This window comes from Camarhynchus parvulus, chromosome 2, assembly GCF_901933205.1.
Source record: "Camarhynchus parvulus chromosome 2, STF_HiC, whole genome shotgun sequence".
NCBI lineage: Eukaryota > Metazoa > Chordata > Aves > Passeriformes > Thraupidae > Camarhynchus > Camarhynchus parvulus.
Genome location: NC_044572.1, coordinates 48150561 through 48172945, shown reverse-complemented (window position 1 = coordinate 48172945; position 22385 = coordinate 48150561). Strand labels below are relative to the sequence as shown.

General features: G+C 42.0%; 1 protein-coding gene across 3 annotated transcripts in view; it reads right to left on the bottom strand.

The window, feature by feature from the left end:
* The window catches only part of TRANK1 (tetratricopeptide repeat and ankyrin repeat containing 1), a 51392-nt gene extending 29490 nt beyond the window's left edge, over window positions 1-21902 (bottom strand). Inside the window, exons 1-8 of one of the 3 annotated variants that reach the window (XM_030971634.1) lie at window positions 21844-21902; window positions 12021-12155; window positions 10869-10992; window positions 9569-9719; window positions 8480-8598; window positions 4978-5061; window positions 1393-1531; window positions 825-956 (exon numbers count right to left, since the gene is read on the bottom strand). In XM_030971634.1, coding sequence (XP_030827494.1) covers window positions 825-956; window positions 1393-1531; window positions 4978-5061; window positions 8480-8598; window positions 9569-9719; window positions 10869-10992; window positions 12021-12154 — 883 coding nt within the window. In that variant the 5' untranslated portion in view covers window position 12155; window positions 21844-21902. Of the gene's footprint in view, window positions 1-824; window positions 957-1392; window positions 1532-4977; window positions 5062-8479; window positions 8599-9568; window positions 9720-10868; window positions 10993-12020; window positions 12156-21839 lie in introns of all 3 variants that reach the window. The other 2 variants (XM_030971632.1, XM_030971633.1) reach the window with 2 other exon arrangements.
* Window positions 21903-22385: the final 483 nt, after the last annotated feature.

Sequence of the window (22385 nt, the reverse complement as noted above, 5' to 3'; positions counted from 1 at the left end):
ATGTAACTAGAGATTAATTAAATACCATAGAACAAGAAAGATACCTTGAGAGAGTAAAGGAGTCAAAGACCTATGCACCCCAGAAAACCTGATTAATACATTGCAGGTGCAGTAAAGGAGCCACTTTGTAGGTTTATACAGCCCAGACAACCTAATCAGTAGTAATTGTCTAACCAGGACAGCAAATGTAATAAAGCACTGTTTAGCTGGATAAAACTTGGGTTATTCATAAAAAAAAAAGATAGATGAGATGTTCTGGTGGTAATTAAGAGGAACAAAACACCTATACCATAATGCAATAAATTGGGCGGGGAGTATCTATAAAAAAAAGTTGGATGCTATTGTGTATATAAATGAGTGGAAATTCTTATTTTTTTGAACATGTCTATGGCAAATGAATTCCCAATATGTTCCCAATTTTGACTCAAAATTGTTATTATGAATGTTCATCTAACAGGTTTTTGCTGTTAGATTTAAAACTCCTTGTTTCAGGCATCCAAGTGGTCTAATGTGATTTTAAGGGCACATCAAAATTTAACAATTTTAACTTCTAGGATTCTAAGAACTGCAGCATACTTGAGAGAAAACCCCAACCAGACAAATCAAAGACCAAAGAAAAGGGTCACACATCAGGCATACAAATTTAAAAAGGAATTCTTGGAATGTTTAAAGATCAGTTGCCACTACAAGTCTGCATTCAGATACTTTCTCATTTTCTTCCTTAGCATGAAATATTTAACACCAGGGTCTGAAACTTTCTTCCATTATAGATTTTTCCATGTGAAAACAAAACAATACACACACGGACAAGAAAAAGTATTTACTGCGTTTCTGTGAATATTCACTGGAAGAAGCCACAATATGCAGCAGGGTCTGTCCATCTCTGTCCTTCTGGTTGATCCTATCCTTCAGCTCTGGCCTCCAAGTCAGCAACCACCTGAAGAGATGGTTCTTTGCTGAAATAATAAAAAAAAAACACTTAAAGAAACTGGAGTTTTTCCCCTTTGGAGTGGCAAGATGCAAATCTAAGGTTGACTCATGACTCTACTACACACAAAGAAACTGCTGCTCCACACTGAGATGGGGGAAAGAAACACTGGACCTTTTTTAAAGCTGATGTATTCGGGTTACAAAAGACCCATATCAATCACACTTTTGTTTCAAAACATAGAAAATAATTATATTAGGTTTCCACCACTATCAGGCATGGGTGATCAAGGAGAGTGTTTACAATATTTCTAAAAGAGTGCTTTATTGGCATGTGCAAGGTTATACCTAGATGACCTGACCTGAGCTGCTGGGTTTTAATTTTTTTTAATTTAAAAAAGGTCCAGCTGTCAGTCCTCTGATAAAAGCCAGCATTGTTTTATTTTAGCTGCAGATGTCACTCACTTGCTTTGATACACAGCCTGATAACAGCATGCAGCGGATACAGCCCGATGGACTCAGCCTTGGCCCCAATGGAAATCAGCCACTTGACTAACTCTGCTACTTCCTGCAGCTTCTCACCGTGACCATACAACTCAGAAGTCTGGCAGCAAAGAGAACAATTACAACACATTATTTTTACATACACAAAAAGCATTTATTTTTCAATAATTTCTATATTTTCATGACGAGAATCAGTAACACAACAACAACCAAGCCATAGCCACTTAAAATTGAATTATTTATTTCATAGGTTTACACAGAATGGCTTAGCTTGGAAGGGACCTTAAATACCATCTAGTTTCAACCCTCTGCTGCAGGGGGTTGAACACATTTCACTACACCAGGCTGCTCAGAACTCCATTTAACCTCAAACACCTCCAGGGATGGGGCATTCAGAACCTCCCTGGGCAGCCTGTTCCAGTGCTTCAGCACCCTCTAAGTAAAGAATTTCTTCTTGATATCTAATCTAAACCTACTGTCTTTCAGTCTGAATCCATTCCCCCTCATCCTGCCACCACGTGGCCTTGTAAAAAGTCTCTCCGCATCTTTCTTGTGGGCTCCCTTCAGGTACTGTAAGACCACAATTAGGTCACCACAAAGCCTTCTCTTTACCAGGCCGAACAATTGCAATTCTCTCAGCCTTTCCTCACAGGAGAGGTGCTCCATTCTCATAATCATCTTGGTGGCCTCCTCTGGTGGCCTCAGTCCCAACGAACTGATGATAGGAATAATATGGCCTTCAGGACCAGGGTCCCTCTGCACTTGGCACTGGTGAGGCCACACCACAAGTCCTGTTTTCTGTTCTGAGCCACTCACTACAGGAAAAACATTGTGGTGCTGGAGTGTGTCCAGAAAAAGGCAATGGAGCTGGTGAAAGGTTCTGGAGCACAGGACTGATCAGGAGAAGCTGAAGGAACCGGGATTGTTTAGCCTGGAGAATAGGAGGCTAAGGAGAGACCTCACTGTTCTCTACAGCTTCCAGAAAGGAGGCTGTAGCCAGCTGGGGGTTGGTCTCTTTCACCACCTTCCAGGTGAAAGTAGGAGGAGAAATGGCCTTAAGCTGGGTCAGCAGAGGCTCAGATCTGATATTGGGGAAAAAAATTCGACCGAAAGAGTAGTTAGGTACTGAAGCAAGTTGCCCAGGGAGGTGGTGGAGTCACCAACTCAGGGAGTGTTCAAGAGACACCTGGATGTGGCAATTGGAGTTTAGGGATGATAATAGTGCTGCTGTGTTGATTGTGAAGGTCTCTTCCAACCTTGAAACTACACAGCCTGAGCAGAAACCAGCTGAACTTAAAAAGTATGTTCTAGCAAGGACTTAATGAACATGAAGCACAGTCTACAAGGGGTATAGCAATATAGGATACTCTGGAGGTGTGCAGCAGAAGCTAAGATGGGAATTGAGACAATATGCCAGAAGGATCAGGACATGAGGAGGTGGTCGGAAACAGTGTTCAGACAAAACTTCTCCATTTGTGCCAGTCATCTTTTTAAATAGCAGCCTTCACACATGCTTCCAACATTTACAAATAAATTTTTTTTCTAATACTTCATGCCAAATTTTGACTGGCAAGAAATACTCTTTGAGCACAGTTATCAAACCAAAATACAACAGATTATAGGGAGAATGTAGGAGAAGCAGGGGAAGTTTGAGTTGTCAGAAAGCCACATTTTCTAATTTTTGCAAAGGAGGATTGGTACTTTGGGATTTTTCATCTTGATTCTTTCAGCCTTCCATGTGTACAACAAACCCAAGAAAACAGGTAAGATTGGTTGGGCCAATTCAACAAAAAAAGGGCTGTACTATTTGCAAAGCCTACCCATTTTTCCTGACTCAATGAGGCATTTTGCTTTGCTGGAAGACACTTTGTTAAGACACCCTGCATAAGTCTTCTACTGTGTTTCCAGGCTTCACTGCCAGTGTGGAGTTACTGTGCTAGCACTGGCACAGCACACCTGCCTAATGATACCCAACCAAGACATGCTTGCATATATCCATTCACTAATTCCTCCACTATCTCTAAAAACAAGCCTGTGAGATGTGAATTTATTTCCCTTGCATTACCCTCAGAATTACTCCTGCTTACTCTGCCAGGCACCTAACTGAAATACAATTAAGGTAAAAGCACCAATTTTAAATTATTATGACCAAAGTACCACAAAGTAACATCCTTGTAACATCCAAATGGCAAATTCTAATGTATTCCACCAACACAACTTAAGAGCTCTCTGGCCACAGAGAGCAACAGGCACAACTTTCCCAGGCATTGTCCTGGGAAAGGCTGTGAGAAGACCAGAGAAAAGAATGATAAACAATTCTTATCTTCACTTGCTGCACCTGTTGTTGTGAACACGTGGAATGTGTTATGGAGATTTGTTTACCAAAGGGTGGTTCCTTAATTGGCCAATGGTGATGTGTTTAGATGGAAGGACCAGTTGAGTCCACCTGTATCGTGACTGTCTGTAAGGGTGATGGGTTTCTTAATAAGTACAGAGTAATAAAGTGACTCATCAGCCTTCTGAGAATCATGGAGTCAATGCTAATTATTACCCAGTCGGGGGCCTGCAGTGACATAAACCTTTGTGAGAAACAGCAAAGCCTGATACTGAGAAAATTCCTGGGAAGCATGAGAGGAAGTACACACTATCTGAGAACAGGAAAGGCATCCTGTTTCTTCAAAGCTTGCAAACCTTGAGGAAACCAACAAACTGTCAGGCTGACAGATTTATTACAGGCCTGCAGCCGGGTTGCATGCAAAGGACTGAACAAAGATTCTCACACTAAGTGTATAATATGCAATAAACAGATAAACTATGCAATAAACAGATTCATTTTGCTTTCAGCTTGTGAGTCTCGCATTCATACATCACCAAACCTTGCCAGACAGTTAATAGCAAGAAGAGATAGTACAGCTACTACACCTAATGTCTTCTAAAGTTCCTGTCAGGAAAGAAACTGTAAGAAATACAGAAATTCTTTACTGTGAGGGTGGTAAGGCACTGGAACAGGTTGCCTAGCGAAGCTATGGGTGCCCATTCCTGGCAGTGTTCAAAGCCAGGTTGGATGGGGCATTGAGCAACCTGGTCTAGTGGAAGGTGTCCCTGCCCATGACAGGGGAGTGGAACTAGACGATCTTTAACATCCCTTCCAACCCAAATCATTCTAGGCGTCCATGGTAAAGCCCAGCGGAATTTCTCAATTTCTCACAAACACTGTGGATACCTTTAGCAAGCTGGTATGTCACTGCTATGGAAACTGGCTGCTCCTGAGCTGCAGAGCTGTTGAACTCCCAGCAGCTCCTGGCTCACAGCCTCCAGCTACACCTTTGTAATATTAATATACCTTGGAAATATTAAATTTCATTCAGAAATATTACATTACCAGAAGTTAAATTTTCAAACAAATAGATGGTAAAGTATAATCATATAACATCCATGTATTATTCTTAATTTTATTTTTCTTAGTTCAAGATGGAAAATCTCTCTCTAAAGTTATTAGGAAGAAAATAAATAGATACAAGGAAAAAACAAAAAACATGAACTTACCTCAAAGAGATTCTTCAGAGATACCTGGTTAACTCTGAGATCACGGGGCAATTCTTGCTTCTCAGACAACAACAACAGACAAGACTGAAAAAAAAACCCCAACCATTAATGCTCTTATAAGCACACTTAAAACTTTGTTTTTTACTGCCTCAACAGATCTTGTCAGAAAGCCAGCACAGACTAACAATACTTCAGATCTTTTTGTACTATCACAACTGAATCTCAGTTTCTAATTTTCAACTGAATTAATGTAATATACAGTGGAGAGTAGGAAGTTACAAGTGATGAAAGTTTCCTCAGAAATAAAAGCATGTTAAAAAAGTTAGGCCCTAAAAGATTCTCCAATACTTGGAATACTTCCGCTACTTGGAAATAACCCTTTGCTTTAGGAATGGACCTTTACAATGGGGACAAGACTGTCCAGCTAACACCAACATCCCAAGCAGAAAGCAAGAAATGAATACTGTATCTTCTTCTGCTTTCTTCTATTTTCTCAGTTTCTCTAAAAAACTTTGCCTTGCTCCTTGAAAACCCACCTAGCTTCACCAGAAGACAAGGAAGGACTATGGATGCCATCCACCTGGACTTCTGTAAGGCCTTCAATACACTGCCCCACAAGAGTCTTAGCTCTAAACTGAGGTGATATCAGTTTAATGAATGGACTACTAGATGGATAAGGAATTGGCAGAATGGCTGCATCTAAAGAGCTGTAGTCAATGGATTAGTGTCCAAGTGGAAACCAGTAGTGAGTGGTGTCCCTCCAGTGCCTGTAGAGGGACCAGTACATTCACGGTCTTCATTAATGACATCGCCAGTGGGACTGTGAGGTGCCTTCAATCACTCAGCGAGTTTGCAGATGGCACCAAGCTGAGTGATGCAGTTGATAATGCTCAAGGGAAGGGCTGACATCCAGAGGGACTCCAACAGGCTTGAGGAGCAGGCCCATGGGAAGCCCAGGAAGTTCAACAAGGCCAAGCGCAAGGTCCTTCACCTGGGTCAAGGCAATCCCCAGTATCAATACAGACTGAGGAAGAAGGGCCTGTGGGATAACGGTGGATGAAAAATAGGATAAAAGCCAGCAAAATGCACTTGCAGCCCAGAAAACAAACAAGATCCTGAGCTGCATGAAAAGTAGCATGGTCAGCAAGTCAAGGGAAGTGACTCTACCTCTCTGCTCTGCTGAGACCAACCTGGAATGTTACATCCAGCCCTGGGGTCCCCAGTACAGAAAAGACATAGACCTGTTGGAATGAGTCCAGAAGAGGACCACAAAATGGAGCAACTCTCCACCCCTCAATCAGATGGGGATGGAGCAACTCTCCTGTGATAAAAGGCTGAGGAAGCTGGGGCTATTCAACCTGGAGAAGGTTTCAGGGAAAACTTACTGCAATAATGTCAATATAAAAAAGGGGGCTTTAAAAAAAGTTTTTAACAAGGCGTTTGTGACAGGACAAGAGGCAACAGTTTCAACCTGAAAGAAAGTTTGTTCTCATTGGACATAAGGAAAAACTTTTTTATGATATAGGTGGTGAGGTACTGGAACAGACTGCCCAGTGAATCTCTGAATGCCCCATCCTTAAGAGTGTTGAAGGTCAGGTTTGGCTAGCCTTTCAGCAATCTGATCTAATGAAAGATGTCCCTGCCCAGAGCAGGGCTTGGATGGGGCATCTGGGGCTCCAGTGAGTCCATAGCTCCAGTGTGAGTCCCCCATGGGCTGTGGTTACTGTCAGAAGCCTCCTCCTTCATGGTCTCTCCACAAGCTACTCTGCCTAAGCAGAGTGGTGGTAAAGTGGCGGTAAAACAGTTTGAACTTTACCTCATTTGTAAAAGTTATCAGTGTTGGATAGGGAAGGGAAGGTTACACTGCTTATGGTCTTGAAGAATGCTGAGACCAGCCTGATTCATCAATCCCAGAGTTACACATTCTGAGGGTGTGAAAAACAGTGTTTCCTGACAGAAACTGGTACCGGTGACGACACAGCACAGTTCCTGATAAAGGAACCAACAGGTGATACTACTGATAACTGATCTAAAGCTGCTAAGCTGACACTGCCAGCCTAGAAATACATGACTGACAGTCCCTTTATATGACAAAAGCACAGTCACACTTTTTAAAAGCATCTTCTAACATATCCCTTCCTGTATGTGTGCAGAGATTCCTCCCCTGAGTGGAAATTCCCCTCAAGACTACTCCTGGAGGCTGAGCAAAAGTGGTTTGCTCATGGCCACTGGCATGGGTAAGTAACATCAATCTCTATTTAATAACAATTTTGCTATCTTTAATACCAATGTTTTACTATTGCTTCAATAAATAGTACACTATTATATAGTGTATATATTATTATATAATATTTACTAACTGTTATAACTATCTGCACCATGTAGTAAATAATTCTGATTAAAGTATTTTAGTCTGATCATTATCATAAATTTAAATAAGTTATTAATTTTATTTGTATGTATATATTTGGTTTGCCAGCCTTAATCCTGTGGAACAAAGTCATGTAAAGGCTCAATTACACATAAATTATTACACATCCTTTAAACATTAACCATTCACCAAGTCTGGGAGTAGGACTGGATCCGACAGTATCTAGGCACCCCTCTGAGGAGTTCAGAAAGCAAGTGGGTCCTTTCTGAACCTTATGACTGAACAGGAGGGGTTCCCTGATCCCTGAACTTCAACTGAAGCTTCCATTTTGCCTGTGACAGGCTGTAAAGGAGCCCCTTGCTCTGGCCTGGAGCACCTCCTCCTTCTCTACTCCCGGGTCTTGCAGGGCTATTTCTCTCACTCTTTCCCCCTAACTCTCCCAGGCAAGGCTTGGCCCTTTTTAAAACACACTTTCTCTAAGGCACCACCACATTGGCTGAGCCATGCCCTAAAATAGGGCCATTGGAGCCACCTGGAAGTGACACAGCTCCAGCCACTCCTCACATGTGCCCTGCTGGCCCTACTGCCAGCACCTCACCAACAATACAGGTGTAACTGTGACAATGATCAATTTTTTCCACAGCTAACAGAGGACTAAAATAATTTCAGATGATCCACCTTCTGATTTCTCTAAACTACCTGGTTTTGCTCAACAACCATGTATACTTCCACTGAGATGCTCCTTTATTGTGGGTCTTTCACAGACAGTTTCAAAAATCCAGCTTGTCATACAGAAGGAAAAGTAAAAGGACCACAAATAAATTTGTATTTTTTCCCCTCTAATTTGAATATTATTGAATTGAATAGTGACTCTAGGTGGTACTATAAGAGACAACAGATAGCAGCAAGAGACAAGCAGGATTTCAAGTCCATCATATCCCTTTCAGAAATGAGTTTCAGAAATTATTTATCACTAAAAGCATTCTTCCAAGTATTAAAAATCAAGACATTTGAACCAGACAGCAATACATATTCACAGTTTTGGCTTTTAAAGGTAACACAAACTTATGCTGAAGTGGTAAGACATGAGTGCCCAATGCGCAGCAGGAGGTGACACGGTGACACACTTACCCGCCACTTCCCTTTCTGGGCCAGCCTTTCTATCACTGCTTGCCAAATCAGTGCATTGAAATGTGCACTGAAGATATAATCATATGCAGGGTAGAAAGCTTGTGGCAAGATTTGTTCATCTGCAAGAATAAGCAATAGAGAAGAATATTTGTTATACGCAGCACTTCAAAGGTCGGAGTGTCCAACTAAATTACTTCATTGCACAGAGATCATTTTAGCACTGGGTAATACCCAGGGGATTGCCCAGTGAGGGTTTAAGAAATGCTGGTCACCCAACTGATTCAGCAACCTGCTTATCAGTGGCCAGACTTCATTAAACAAGGGGGAAAAAATTAATCCCTGCTCTCAAGAAACACCTCAAAGCCCCAAGGCATGTGAACCTCATGGCAATTCTTCCACTTATGGGTCAATCAGCTACTGACTCTGCAACCAGGAATCAAGGACCTTAGTGTAGGGCTACAGGCTCAGGAAAAGGCAGCAGAGGCACAACCTGAAATCTCCTGACATGCCTGTAGGGCCATCAGACAAAGCCTAGAAAGCAAGTACAGGAGGAGAGACTGAGGAGAGAGGGCAGGGAGACAGACGATGGACATTGCTGAAAAACACCCATACAATGCCACAGGAAGGCCACATTTCCTCTTTTCATTGATATCCATTAGTAGCTGTGGGAAAGTCCTCCACACTGAAATTGTAACAAAGTTTAAACTGCCAATCTTCTGATTATTTTCAAATCTACCTGGCTAAAAAAAAGCAGGGTGGTCTGGACGAAACCCACTTAAAGCGTCTGGGATCTGGAGCTCCAAATCTCCAATCTTGTCCTCCTGACTGTAAATTTTGACCTTTTCAAACTATTCCATAATTGACATGTTCCTGTGAGACAACTCACTCCCCTGCATTGTTTTGAGATTGCTGGTGTCTGCTGTATGCAAACTGGACCAAGTTCACCACACCCTCAGTATGTTCATAATCCTCAAACAGGCTTGACACACTGAAGGATCAAAGGAATGATCTCACAAAGCACGTGCTACTAAGCGTCGTCATCACAACTGAAAGGCTCATAGAAAAATTAAGGTCTTAATTTGAGCTTACCATTGACACTTATAAAGATTCCTGCTATAAACTCAGCAATTTGAGTTTGATCTGAAGAAGAATTCAATAGAGCCAGACCTCTGTGGAACATAGAAACTGCCTCATTAGACTTTGATAACATGATGAATGAGTGGCCAGCTCTATAATAAGCCTGAAAAAAAAAGGAGAAAAAAAGACAATGAGAAAATATTCTGAGATATTTACTACCAAAAAAAAAAGTTGCTGCTCTTTTTTTTAATTCTCACATTATGTTATAAAAATGACATATAGTACTATTTCCACAGCTTCTTATACATAGATCCAAACAAAAAAAAAAAGTGAAATAAACTATTTTATTCTAATTCCTTGAAATGCACAATATGTTCCTGATATTATCACAGATACTAAAAGTGCAATCCTGAAATTCAAAGCTTGGAAAATAACTACAGGATGAAAGACCTACTTTCAGCAGCTGTATGTTAACCTCCTCTGGACAATACTGAGGTTTTTTTGTGTCACAAGGTTCAGAATATATATTTATGTTTCTGCATCACTGCATTTTGCAGTATTTCTTTCCCACAATCAATATATTCTTCAGCCAATAGCACCTGAACGTGTTTATATTCACCCTGAATTAGATTGTACTGAGTTCAGAGTCCTAGTGGAGTTAATTTGTTGAAATCAGATAACTGGCATGTTGCAACACAGCACATGTTAAATGGGTATTTGGATGCAATTTCACCATATCTAAATAAAAAATGTTCTACTAAAGGCTCCAGGAGTCTTTAGTGGTTAGATCAGAAGACTGTTTATTGCCCATAAAAGCCAATCAAAGAGTAGACTCTGTATCATAAATACTGTACAGCTCCTACTTATTCCTAGCTACTTGAGTCAAGGTGTACTTAATCAATGTGTACTTAATCACAAGCCAAGTGTAATGTATTGTTCTGTCCCCTGGAAATACAATATGACCTCGGTCACCAAGTACCACTCCCAGGAACTGGAGACTCATTAACGTGTAACCCTTGTTTGGAATATTGGCAGTTACATTTCTTGAAAGCATTGGTACAGAGAGAACCAGCATCTCCTGGTGCAAAAGGGAGCTGCTACATTTCATAAAAATACTATTACAGCTGTGACTCTGATGCTTATGTGTAGAATCAAACACTGATTCTGGAATATTACGCTATATTTACTCATCACGCCCCAAAGTAAAAATACAATAAAAAGAAGATCATGAGACCATTATTAAATAAAAAATAAAATAAAATAAAAAAGCAAGGAAGGCATGCAAAAACTGCCAGCTTAAGCATCTGAATACCTTAACATACTTCGGATCCCAGTTCAAGCTTTGGCGGGCTAAAACCACTGAATCCTTCCATTTGCCCAGGCAGTACAAGGCAGTTGATTTGTTGCACAACAGCACAGCTATGTCCTGGGAACACCTAAAGATATGGTTTTGGAATGACTCTTTATTCACTTGAAAAAGGATCAGACTTTATAGTTAGTAATATGAATAAATTTAAAAACTGACACGTATCACCCACCTGACAAAATAAGAGGTAAAAAATGTAGTTGTAGATAATAAAGATAATTTGAATGAATATTGGCTAAAAAGTGTCTTAGAGACATCCTAATGATACCTAAGTGATAAACTGGTGTCTTCTGAAGCAGAAAGCCAAGCCATTGGAATAATGAAGTATGAGGATTTAGCAAGAGTTCAGACCACCTCAATACACCTATATATGGCTCAGTGAAAGCCAGCAGCCAGGAATAGGGGAAAACAGACCCATGAATCGAAGCTGTGGGATGGAAAGAGTACTAAACACATTTTGGTCACCAAAAAAACAACCTCAATGTATTTTAGTGTATCACCACTTGGTGAAGTCAAGAGAAAAATCCACATTTAAAATAAATGAGTGGCCGGTGTTAAATTAGGTTAACAGCAGTGTTAATATACAGGAGTAATGAATATTTAATAGTTAACATAATACTCAACTATTTAATCATTAATAACATTACCAACTTATATTAACTGATGAAAAGCACTTAAAAGTGCATCTGGAAAGTAATACCCAAAGGAATCTTCTGCTGAAAAACTATTTTTAACAAGTCGCAGAATACCGAGAATGACCCAATAACAAGAACAAAGTAACCTGCATGAATCATTTTACAGATAATCAGATGATTCATGTAACAACAGCCCAGCATATGGCAAAATCACAGCATTTGAGCTTTAATTTATAATTGCTATTTATGTAAAAATATTCAGATTTAAGTCACTAATTAATCGCTCACATAAATGTAAGGAAGAGAAGAACTATAAAACTGGTACACTAAAGAGAGTGAAAAAAGGTACAAGAAAATCAAGTGTTAGGTCAAAAAACAGTTTTGAATTCACTGTGCAACTGTACATATTTACATATTTCAGGCTTGTCTTATGGGTTACATCTCATAATTCAAGAATACTTACGGGACCCATTGCATTAAATAACCAAGTGTTTGTAGAGCTTCATCATAGTTTTTGATGGCCAATGAATAATTTCCATTTTTAAAATCCTGGTTCCCAGCTTGCCTCTTCAACTGTGCATATGTCATGGGATCCATGCTAAGGAAAGCAAAAAAAGGAAGAAAAAAAAATTAATCAAACAAAAGCACTGACTTATGAGACATTTCTTTCCCTAAAATTGACTTAAATTTTCATCTTAGTTTTTGTATATTTGAAAAGGAGGACAAAAGAGCACATCTTCTTTGTTTCCTGCAGTTGGACTAGTAAAATAGAGCTCTTGTGACAGCCTCATTTTTGCTGTTGATGCCTCCTCAACTTTTCATCTACTTTTTAATAAACTTCAGCTAACCAGATCTACCACTGGTATGTATTTTTGTTTCAATTTTTATCCTCGGGTCTTAAACTATATCTTTTAAATTAGGATTCCAAATTACTTCAGTGCGTGAGCACATACTCAATGCAGGAGGAAATATCTGAGAAAACACAGTATTTATATGCTTAAAAAATACATGAAGCTATACATTTTAATTAATTAAACACAAAAGTCATTTGCTTGCTTTTTATTTATGAGTTTTTTATCTAGGTCCTCTGTTTAGATACTCAACAATCCAATTCATATAGAACTGATAGAAACAATTACTGCAAGAAAATATTGCAACATAGTATGGTAATAGTGCTTGAGGACCTTGAATCTGACTTAAGACAGTTATTAAAATGAATACAGGAAGGGGCCAGAGAAAACAAAGGTTGAAACTAGCATCAATTGTAACTTACTGAAAAACTATTTGATCATTAAAATTCTAAAATCTGTGTCATTAAAGAAAGCTAATCACATGGTCAAGCAACTAGATGAAAGAAACAAATGCAAGAAGAAAAGCAGCTATACGTATGAGAAACAGCACACAAGAAACAGACAAGAGAAATATCCAATGCTAAACTGCTGTGTAGAATCCTTCCTCACAGATTGATTTTATTATTAAAAGCTGTTTCCATTACCTGTAAAAACCTGTATGAATCTCACAAATCTCAGTGCAATTAAGTAAGATTAATTCACCAAATAGGAATGCAGAGATTTACTTATTATTAACAGGCCTGCAACAAAACCCATAAAATCTGCAACCTTTGCTACCTGCCAACAGAATGTCAAGGTTTAGTCTGGCAGGCAGCTAAACACCATACAAACCTCAGCTCACTCCCCCACTCCCTGAGCGGATGGGGGAGAGAAATAGGGAAAAAACAGTAAAATTTGTGTGCTGACATAAAGACAGCTTAACATCACAAAAAAAGAAGGAAAAAATACTAATACTTGATACTACTAACAATATATGTAGAATATACAAAACAATTAATGCACAGCAAATGCAATGCAATTGCTCACCACTCCCTGACCAATGTCCAGCCAGTTCCTGGGGAGCAGCATCTGGCCCATTTTCCCTCTTAATTTATACACATGACATTCTATGGTAGAGAACATCCATTTGGCCAGTTCAGGTCAGCTGTCCTGGCTGTGTGCCCTCCCAGTTTTCCGTGCTCCCCTGCAGCTGACAGGGAAGCATCAGAAGCTGAGAAGTCCTTGACTTAGGGCAAACACAGCTCAGCAACTACTAAAACATCAGGGGGCTATCAACATTATCCTCGTACTAAATCCAACACACAGCACTGTACCAGCTACTGAGTAGAAAATTATCCCAGCTGAAAGCAGGACTGAAATGTGTGCAAGATCTCTTGGCTACAGAGCAAACTAGATATTTTTAAGTATATGAATTTACAGACAAAGCAAGAAAAACTACTGGTGTATTTTCTCTGCAGTACTCCTCAGGATGAGGCTGAAACACCAGGAATCAGTGCTGTCTTGTGGGCATAGAGGTATGATGAAGCACACTACAGATGGCACTGTGCCCCTGCATTTATCCAAGCACAAAAAGCACTTTTCAGGCTCACAAGCGCACTAAGCAGATGGGAGAGCAGCAGCCCACAACTCTGAGAAGGCAACAGCAGAAAAACCAGGTGAAACCATAAAGCTCAGATCTGCACTGCTTCAGACTGACTGGGAAATGACCTGTCAGAAGTTACACCTTAACTAAACAAATAAACACTCCGTGATGATGTCTGTAATTGAACCATCAGCTTGCTAATTCCAGGGAAGCACCAAGAACAGATGAAATCCTGGATAAAAACTAAACTCAAGAGAAAGAAGTCCCAGCTACTTGGGGGAGGCACGACAACCAGTCATGCTAGAGGGGTAATTTTTACATTTATCCCAAGCAAATTAAATCATCACTTTATTGAGCAACATATACACAGTATATACTTTAAAAATACTACTTCTACAGACAGCAAATCAAGCGTACTCATAAGATATTCAGAACTTATTTTACACTGCATGGTATGAGCATTATTAAGATGAAAAAACAGAACAAAGGAAAAAATACTAAAATATGGTTCTACCTCATCTTTCGTATAATTCTTTCCGATTTCAATTCTTTATCATCAGGAAGTTTGACAAATTATTTTCTCAAGAATAATACCAAAATAAGTCAGCTACACAGGAGTTTTTTCAAGTAGGAATACACATGAACTGCTGGTTTTCCAAATTAATAGTTTAATTTCAATTTTTTTCTTCTTTTAAAGAAAGCTATGCTTCTACTCAGTGTAATGCTTTTCCCCAGAATTATATTTTTGTCTTACTTTCCTTTGGAACATACTACAAGTACAAGTACAAATAAAAGGTATTTGCAAGATATTTAAAAGATTTTTTTCCACAGTACAGCAGAAGCAGCAATGAGCATTTTAAAAGGACTTTCCAACGTGTCCTGTGCCGATAAATTTTGGAACTGAACTCTCTGTTTTAGATCAGAAGGCAGCATGCCCTCCCCTTTCCAGAGAGCAGGAATTTTCACCAGAACACAAGTTCTCATCCTTTTCCAGAACTGGAGTTTCCCAGCCAAAACTTCAAACTGTAGATCATATAAATAACTGGGTTGTCTGCTGCAGGCTTTAGCAACTATACCCAAGTTTGCAGACCAGAGAGATACACTGGGCATGCAGACCTGACATCTAAGTTAATGATCCAAAAGAACTGCTGTGCAGGCTAGCACAGCATGTCTTCCTATTGCCCAACATCTTCCTGCAGCACAAACAATTTTAACTCAAAACCAATGGACTAACTGAGGGCCTATTATGTAAAGTCTATCAAGCGTGAGGATCATTAAACAAAACTGTTGTCTATTACTCTGCCTGAACTGGCACAGGTGAAAGACACAGCTGTATCTGGATATAACTACAGAAAGATTTTTTGGGGGTGAGTGCTATGGGTTAACCCCAGTGGGCATCTAAGTGCTTGCATGCTCCCACCCCCAGTGGGATGGGGAAAGAGAAAAGGAAGAAGTAAAACCAAAAAAATTATGGGTCAAAATAAAAATTGCTTAGTAACCAAGAGAGACCTGGAAGAGAGAAAGATAACGGAAGTGATGGAAAAGCAATCATTAACCACCCCCCTGACACGGAATAATGCCCATGTTCCCAAGACAGGGAAGGCTAATCCCCTTAAGTCCCCTCCTCTCCATTACCATTGCTGAGCATGATGCCACATGGCATCCCTTCACTCAGTTTGGGTCATCTGCCCAGCTGTGCCCCCTCCCAACCTCCTGTGCACCCCAAACCTATCCACTGGGAGGCCAAGTGAGGAACAGAGAAAGCCTCAACACTGTGCAAACATTGCTCAGCAATAGCTAAAACATTACTGTGCTATCAGCATTATTTTGCTCACAAATTTAAAGCCCCATACCAGCTACTATGAAGAAAATTAACTCCCTTGCACCCAGACACATGTTGCCCTCATGAAGCAGGGATTTCTCCTAAGCTATGGAGTCTATGAAACACATAAAGGTGTGGGGACACCCTAAGGTCTGGGAGACCCTTCTCAGTGCACTGCTAAGACCTTATCATTCACAGAAATAAAACAGAAACAAAACAAACAAAAAAATCAAACAGACATTATCTACTCTGTTTACTTTTTTTATGACTCCTGAGACCACCAGCATGAATGTGACAACTAAATGAAGCACATTAATTTTTACTCACAGAATTAAACCAAAACATTATACAGTCAAGTCAGAGACAATCCACTCCAAACGCTACTGCTGCCAGTGGTCAAAATTCCCATTTACTTCAGGTGTCATCAACTCTTGTGTCACTGTGCTGGTCAGTGTCCCACTGAACTGCTTCAGTCAGTCAGACTGCTTTCAGAAGCAGGGAGCTTTAGAGTGGTTACAATGCTAAGTTTTGATTTCTCTTGCTTCAGAAGATAATTTTGAAAACACAAATGGAGGCTGGCCAGAAAAGCTATTTGTCACTATTGAAAAATGTTGTGTTCCTTATGCCAGCTCTGGGTCCCAAGAGGCCAGCTTGTGCTTTCTGAACATCTGAAGCTGGCAGTGCTAAAAACTTTAGAAATCTGAGAGCAAACCCAACCCTTCGGTTTTTCTGTCTGCATCTGCTTTACCCATTTTAAAAAGAGAAACTGCATGATACTGTTTAATTCACGGGAAAAAAAATAGAAGGCCTTCACAGCCATGCTCTTAATTATTTTTGATTGTGAAAGTTAAGCCCTAAGGATCCATCCCTATGGCATTACTCAGTGGTAGGATAATGTTTTTATTCTCCAAGCACAGTAGATCTCCATAGTGCAAGGAACAAATGAAATACAGCAATGTTAGGAGTTCTGCATCTGAATTAAAAGAATGGTGACAAATAAGACTCCTCCTATTTCCAGGAAATTTGACTTCTAAAGACTGTGCTTTTCTCAGTCCTATTAAGCAGACAAATCATTCCTTCCTCCTTGTTAACCCAAGCAGCAGACATTACAAACTTGGTTGGAAAAGAAAAAGCCCAACAATGAATGCATCTACACTGTGGCTGAGTTACAACTAAATACATTTCATCAGCATTCAAATAATTCATGTTTTCTCAACAGGAAACCTCAGGGCTCCATTAGCTCTCCTTCAACAAAAGCATCCAAGAGCATGATGCCAAGAGAGGACTGTCATGTCACCTCTTCTGCTACACCAGAGGGACCCCTGCAGCTGCATGCCCACCACTGGCACCACTGGATGTATGCAGGCAGCCCTGCAGTCACCCAGCAACAGGACACTGCATTCAGGTCTTCCAAATGACACCTTCCTTGTGACCTGATATAGACAGCTGAATGTCAGGGCAGACCCAGTAAAAGAAGGAAAAACACAGGCCAAGGAGGCTGTAAGTGGCTGTAACTATGGCAGTGCTCTGCCTGCTAGCCAGTTTTACCTGTTCTCCTGACAACAACAGCCACCAAAGACATATTTACAGAACAGTCTCCTTTCCATGTGTAAAAGCCTAACCTTGACAGTGAAAAGCAAGGGAAAATTTACTTCTCTCATTTTCCGCTGCATGTTGAAAAGTCAAATGAAAAATCTGGAAATCATCTGTACTTTCAGAGGACAGCCTGAAGAAACAGCACAGACAAAAATGAAGAGCTTATAAGTGACCAGGCTACAAGCAGACATATTTGGAAATCTCATGATGAAGAAAGGAAAGAAGCTGAGATTTAGACATGGACATCCTCATGGATCTGTTTAGTCTGAAATAGGTCATGGTGGCATTTGTGACTACCTGAACAATATTTTAACTGAATGTTCAGACAATATCTCTCATGAAGAGAGATATTGAAGAAGATGATGATGAACATGAAGATCTCATATTCAGCACTTGTAAAACATGTCAGCTCATGTTGGAGAAACTGGTCAACTCAAATGAACAGCCTGTAATTTACACAGCTAATCATCAGACATCCCTATAATCAGGGACATATTCAGAGAGATGGACAGAGATAACCTTTTCTATAGATAGAGTCTCACTCAGTCCTATAAAACAAGGAAAAAAATAAAATTCTGTAAGGGGTCACCTTGCTAGATTTGTACCAGACCTTGGAAGTTCCAAAGACCTTTAGCTCCCAGTAAAACCCAACACCACTTGGAAAATAATGAATGAGATTCTAGAGCAGATTTGGATTAGATTAGGGCAAGCAGAGCAGCATAGCAATAGCTTTTTATCAGAAGGTTGTCCTGAACTCAGCACAAATTGGACCAAGTGAAGTTTTCTTTACTGCTTCTGGGCTCCACAGCCAGTCAGCATCCTACACATCACAGAACTCCACAGATAAAGACAGCATGCATCTCTGGAGCTGTGTGCCTCTAAAAAGACAAAACCATTTCCCAGGTAAGTGAATAGAGAGAACATTTTATCAGGTTGTTTCAGTCTGAACTGGACCCCTGTACACAACCTCCATCACTGGACACAAGCAACCCTCAACACCACTTGCAGAATTTTGGTTCTCTAGATACTCTTCCTTCCTAAGTGATCAGGCAGAAGCACTACTAGGGCAATTCAGGCTACTCTTCTGTAGCTTCACCTATGCAGCACCACACTGATTCAGCACACCTTGACAGCACAAAGGATCTCTCACTACTGAGAAGGAATTCTCACCTGACCTGGGTCTAGCAGGCAAGCACTATTTCTGTATTTTGGAAGTCAGCTGTGAGACTTCTAAGCTCTGATGTGCTTTCAAAAGATGTTAAATGGCTGGGGTGAGAGAGCACAGAGTGAGACAGAACATCCCAGCAGCTCTTCATTTTATACCAAGCTTTTCCTTGGAAATGTGCTCTGACTGATGATTGCAGGGCACAGACATTGTCAGAAACAAGATAAACATCCTTATCAACATTTGGCAAATACAGCCCAGATGCAACTAGCACAGATGTCTCAAAGGCCTGTTAACACCTCAAACACCACATACAAAGCAGACAGGGAAGATTTGTGCAAGGTCTGAATAAAACAAGGGGTATAAGCAGAATACACACAACAAGACTCTGGGCTAGGGCCCTGTTCTGGGCAGAGCTGGCCTGAATGACCTCCCAGGGTCCTCTTTTTTTCAGATTACCCCTGTATGTTGCTTTTTGTTTGTGGAAACTGTCAGAAAGGAATTATTAACAACAAAACCCAGCCACCTGATGTCTCCAACCAAAGTCACAGCTGAAACAGCCTGGCAGCTCAGTTCTTCTTCATGAACCACCAAACTTCTTCTTCATGACCACCAAACAGGACTACAGAAATGGGACCCAAACCCAGCCAGAAGTTGGGCCAGCCCTGCTGACAAGCAGAAATCCATGCAAAACCTCAAGAAGTGGACACTAAAATGTTACTAATCTTTAGAGCAGAGATTTGTGGTTCACTTTCACACACGAAATGTACTAGGCAAGTGACAAGTACTAAGGAAGTGACATAGCAAGGAAATGAACATCAGAAGCACGGCACCAGGAACGAGACAACTCTCACAAAAAGAGATGGGTGCACACACCAGCTCTGTACCTACTTCAGACCCTGGGAAACAAGAGTTTCCCACCCATGGACAAGGCAACAGAAACCTGACAAAGCGATGTGACATTCCATGGTCTGGAATATCCCTTTGGACAGTTCCAGTCAGCTGTCCCAACTGCATCCCCTCCTAGCTTTCTGTGCCCTCACCCAGCCTCCCCACTGGTGGGACAAGCTGAAAAACACTTGACTTCGGAGAAGCACTGCTTAGCAACAGCAAAAACATCACTGTTTTGTCAACATTATTCTCATCCTAAATCCAAAGCACAGCACAGTACCAGCTACTAGGAAGAAGATTAACTCTATCCCAGCCAAAACCAGATGACACCTCAGAACATCCTTCCTGCTCTCCTTGCAAGCTGAACTCAGGCCAAGCACATTTGACTAGCCTTCCCTGAAGACAGTTTCACAGCGTGCAGCAGCAACAGGTCTGGCCGTGCTCCACAGCACATCCTGTTTTGTTAACGGAAATAAAACAGGCTTCTTTGCCTTCAGCTTCAAATGATTCTTCCCTCTTTGTAACCCACCAGTAACAAGTCATACCTAGGAAACATAAGGTTGAGCCATGTCTGGAGTTGCTTTTTCAAGAAACACATCTGTTTATACATACAAATACCTACAATTTCCAGTAAATTAAGGAAAGACTTGCATTACCCATTTTATATACAAAAAAATTATGCAAAACCATGTTCAATAGTCTGTTTGCACAGTGTCAACACAAAAACCACCAAAACCTCACAACAGCAGGAAAAGCTAATCTTTCAGTTTCTCTCTGAAACAACAACAGTCTTGAAATCCCTAATCTAGCTCAGCCATACAAGACGTAACTCAGTCCAAGAGGGGGTTGTTTACACTGCCGCAGTTGTTTGCTCAGCCTGGCAATGTTCCTGTCATCATTGTCCTGCTCTTCTTTGCACTGGTGTGGCCTCACCTTGAATACTACGTGCAGTTTTGGACACCACAAATTAAAAAATACATTAAGCTGTCAGAGAGCATCCAAAGGAGACCACAAGAATGGTGAAGGGTCTGAAGAGGAACCTCTATGGGGAGCAGCAGAGGTCTCTCGGTTTATTCAGCCTGAAGGAGACGGAGGAGAGATCTCTTTGCTCTCTGCGACTTCCCCACGAGGGAAAGAGGAGGGGCAGCACTGCCCTCTTCACTCTCGTGACCAGCAACAGGACTTGACGAAAATGACTGAAGCTGAGTCAGAGTAGGTTTACACTGGATATCAGAAAGAGGCTCCCCAGGGAAGTGGTCACAGCACCAAGTCTGTCTGAGTTAAGAAGCATTTGGACAACGCTCTCAGGCACATGGTGTGATTATTTGGGGGGTGTGCTATGTGGGGCCGGGACTTGGACTCAATGATCCTGATAACTTTCTTCCAACTCAGCATTTCTTATGATTGTACAACCGGGTAAGAGAAACGGCAACAAACAGCCTGCATATTTCCTTTGTATAGATTCACTCTGGAATGAGGAAAAAACAAACGAAAACCGCCCTAAGACCAAAACACCAAGACTGCCCTAACATCAAGGTTTTCAAGCTTGCGCAGTTCACATGCAATGCCTGACAAGCTTAATTGCATGTTGGTAAAAAAACACTGATAGGAAATACTCCTTCTGGCATGTTTTCATGAGAAAGCAAAGCGTCTTCCCATTCGCAATGAATCTGAAGTTAATTCTCTGTAAAACGCTAAAAAAAACCCCAAAAGCTGGTGAGAGATTCTTCTGCATTTATTCTTCTGCAGTGCACACTGTGCTCAAACTCCTTTCCAGTTGAAAAAGTCTGTTTTGTTAAGTGACCACTCCGCGACCTTGTACAAGAGTTTTGCTTTTCAGGGAAAGGATCCAAAACCACTGAAAACAATGCTTCGCTCCGGGCTATGCTAAAGCAGTTCTCCCTCCTCTTCTCAAGCACGGACACGGCATCCCATCTCCCCCAGCTCCTCCGCGCAAACCACACCAGGCCAGCACACACACTCCCCGATGCCCGGCCGGAGCAAGAACGCACTCTTCTCCTTTTCCTTCAACCACCCCACACATTCCCTGGCAGGCTTCCCAACCAGCACAGCCACCTCCGCTGCCCACACGTCAAATCCCGCACCCACGCTCCTCGCCGGGGCAGCACGTCCCCTCTCCGGAACTGCTCCAACACGCAGGAAGCTCCCAACAGCTCCACCGAGATGGGAATGGGAAGCCACCCCGAAGAGGCCGCGGCTGCCCCCGCGCCGCACCAAGCATCCAGGGAGCAGCGCGGGGGGCGCGGGCAGCTCAGCCCGCCGCACCCGGCATCCCGCACCGAGGGGCCGGCTGCCCTCACCGGGGAGGGTGAGGGGTGGGTACAAGGGGTGACGGAGGAAGCGCATCCACGTACCTACCTACCTGGCTGCCCCTTTTCCCCCGCCGCCACCGGGGCGCTCCGCTTGTCGCCCTTAAACTCTCCGCCCCGCGTCCCGCCCCCGCCGCCCGCGTCACCGTGCGAGTGGGAGTGGGGGAATCGAAACAAATCCAAGGCGCTCCGGGAATCGAAACGAGACAGCCCCGCCCGTGGGGGATGTGTCCCCCCCGTCCCCTCCCGTCCCGACCGACTGCCCGGAGTGTGGCGGCGGTGCGCGGTAGCCGGTGTCCATTTCCCCGCTGGAACGTTCGAGAAGTGGCTCTGGGATGGCTCTGGGCTCCCTCCGCAGCGGGAAGCGGATAGAGTGCCATTTCTTAAAATGACTTAGCGGTGCCTCCAGGATAATTGGAAAACCGGTGTCGGTGCGCGCCAGAGCCCCCCCGCGTCCTGAGGCGCCGCGCTGTCCCTCTGGCTTCTCACGGCAGCCCCGCTCCGAGGAAGCTGTGGCTCCGTGGGACTTCCACTGTGCAATGATCACCTGGGGAGTGAAGCCTTCTCCTCCTGCGATGCAACTGTTCGCTG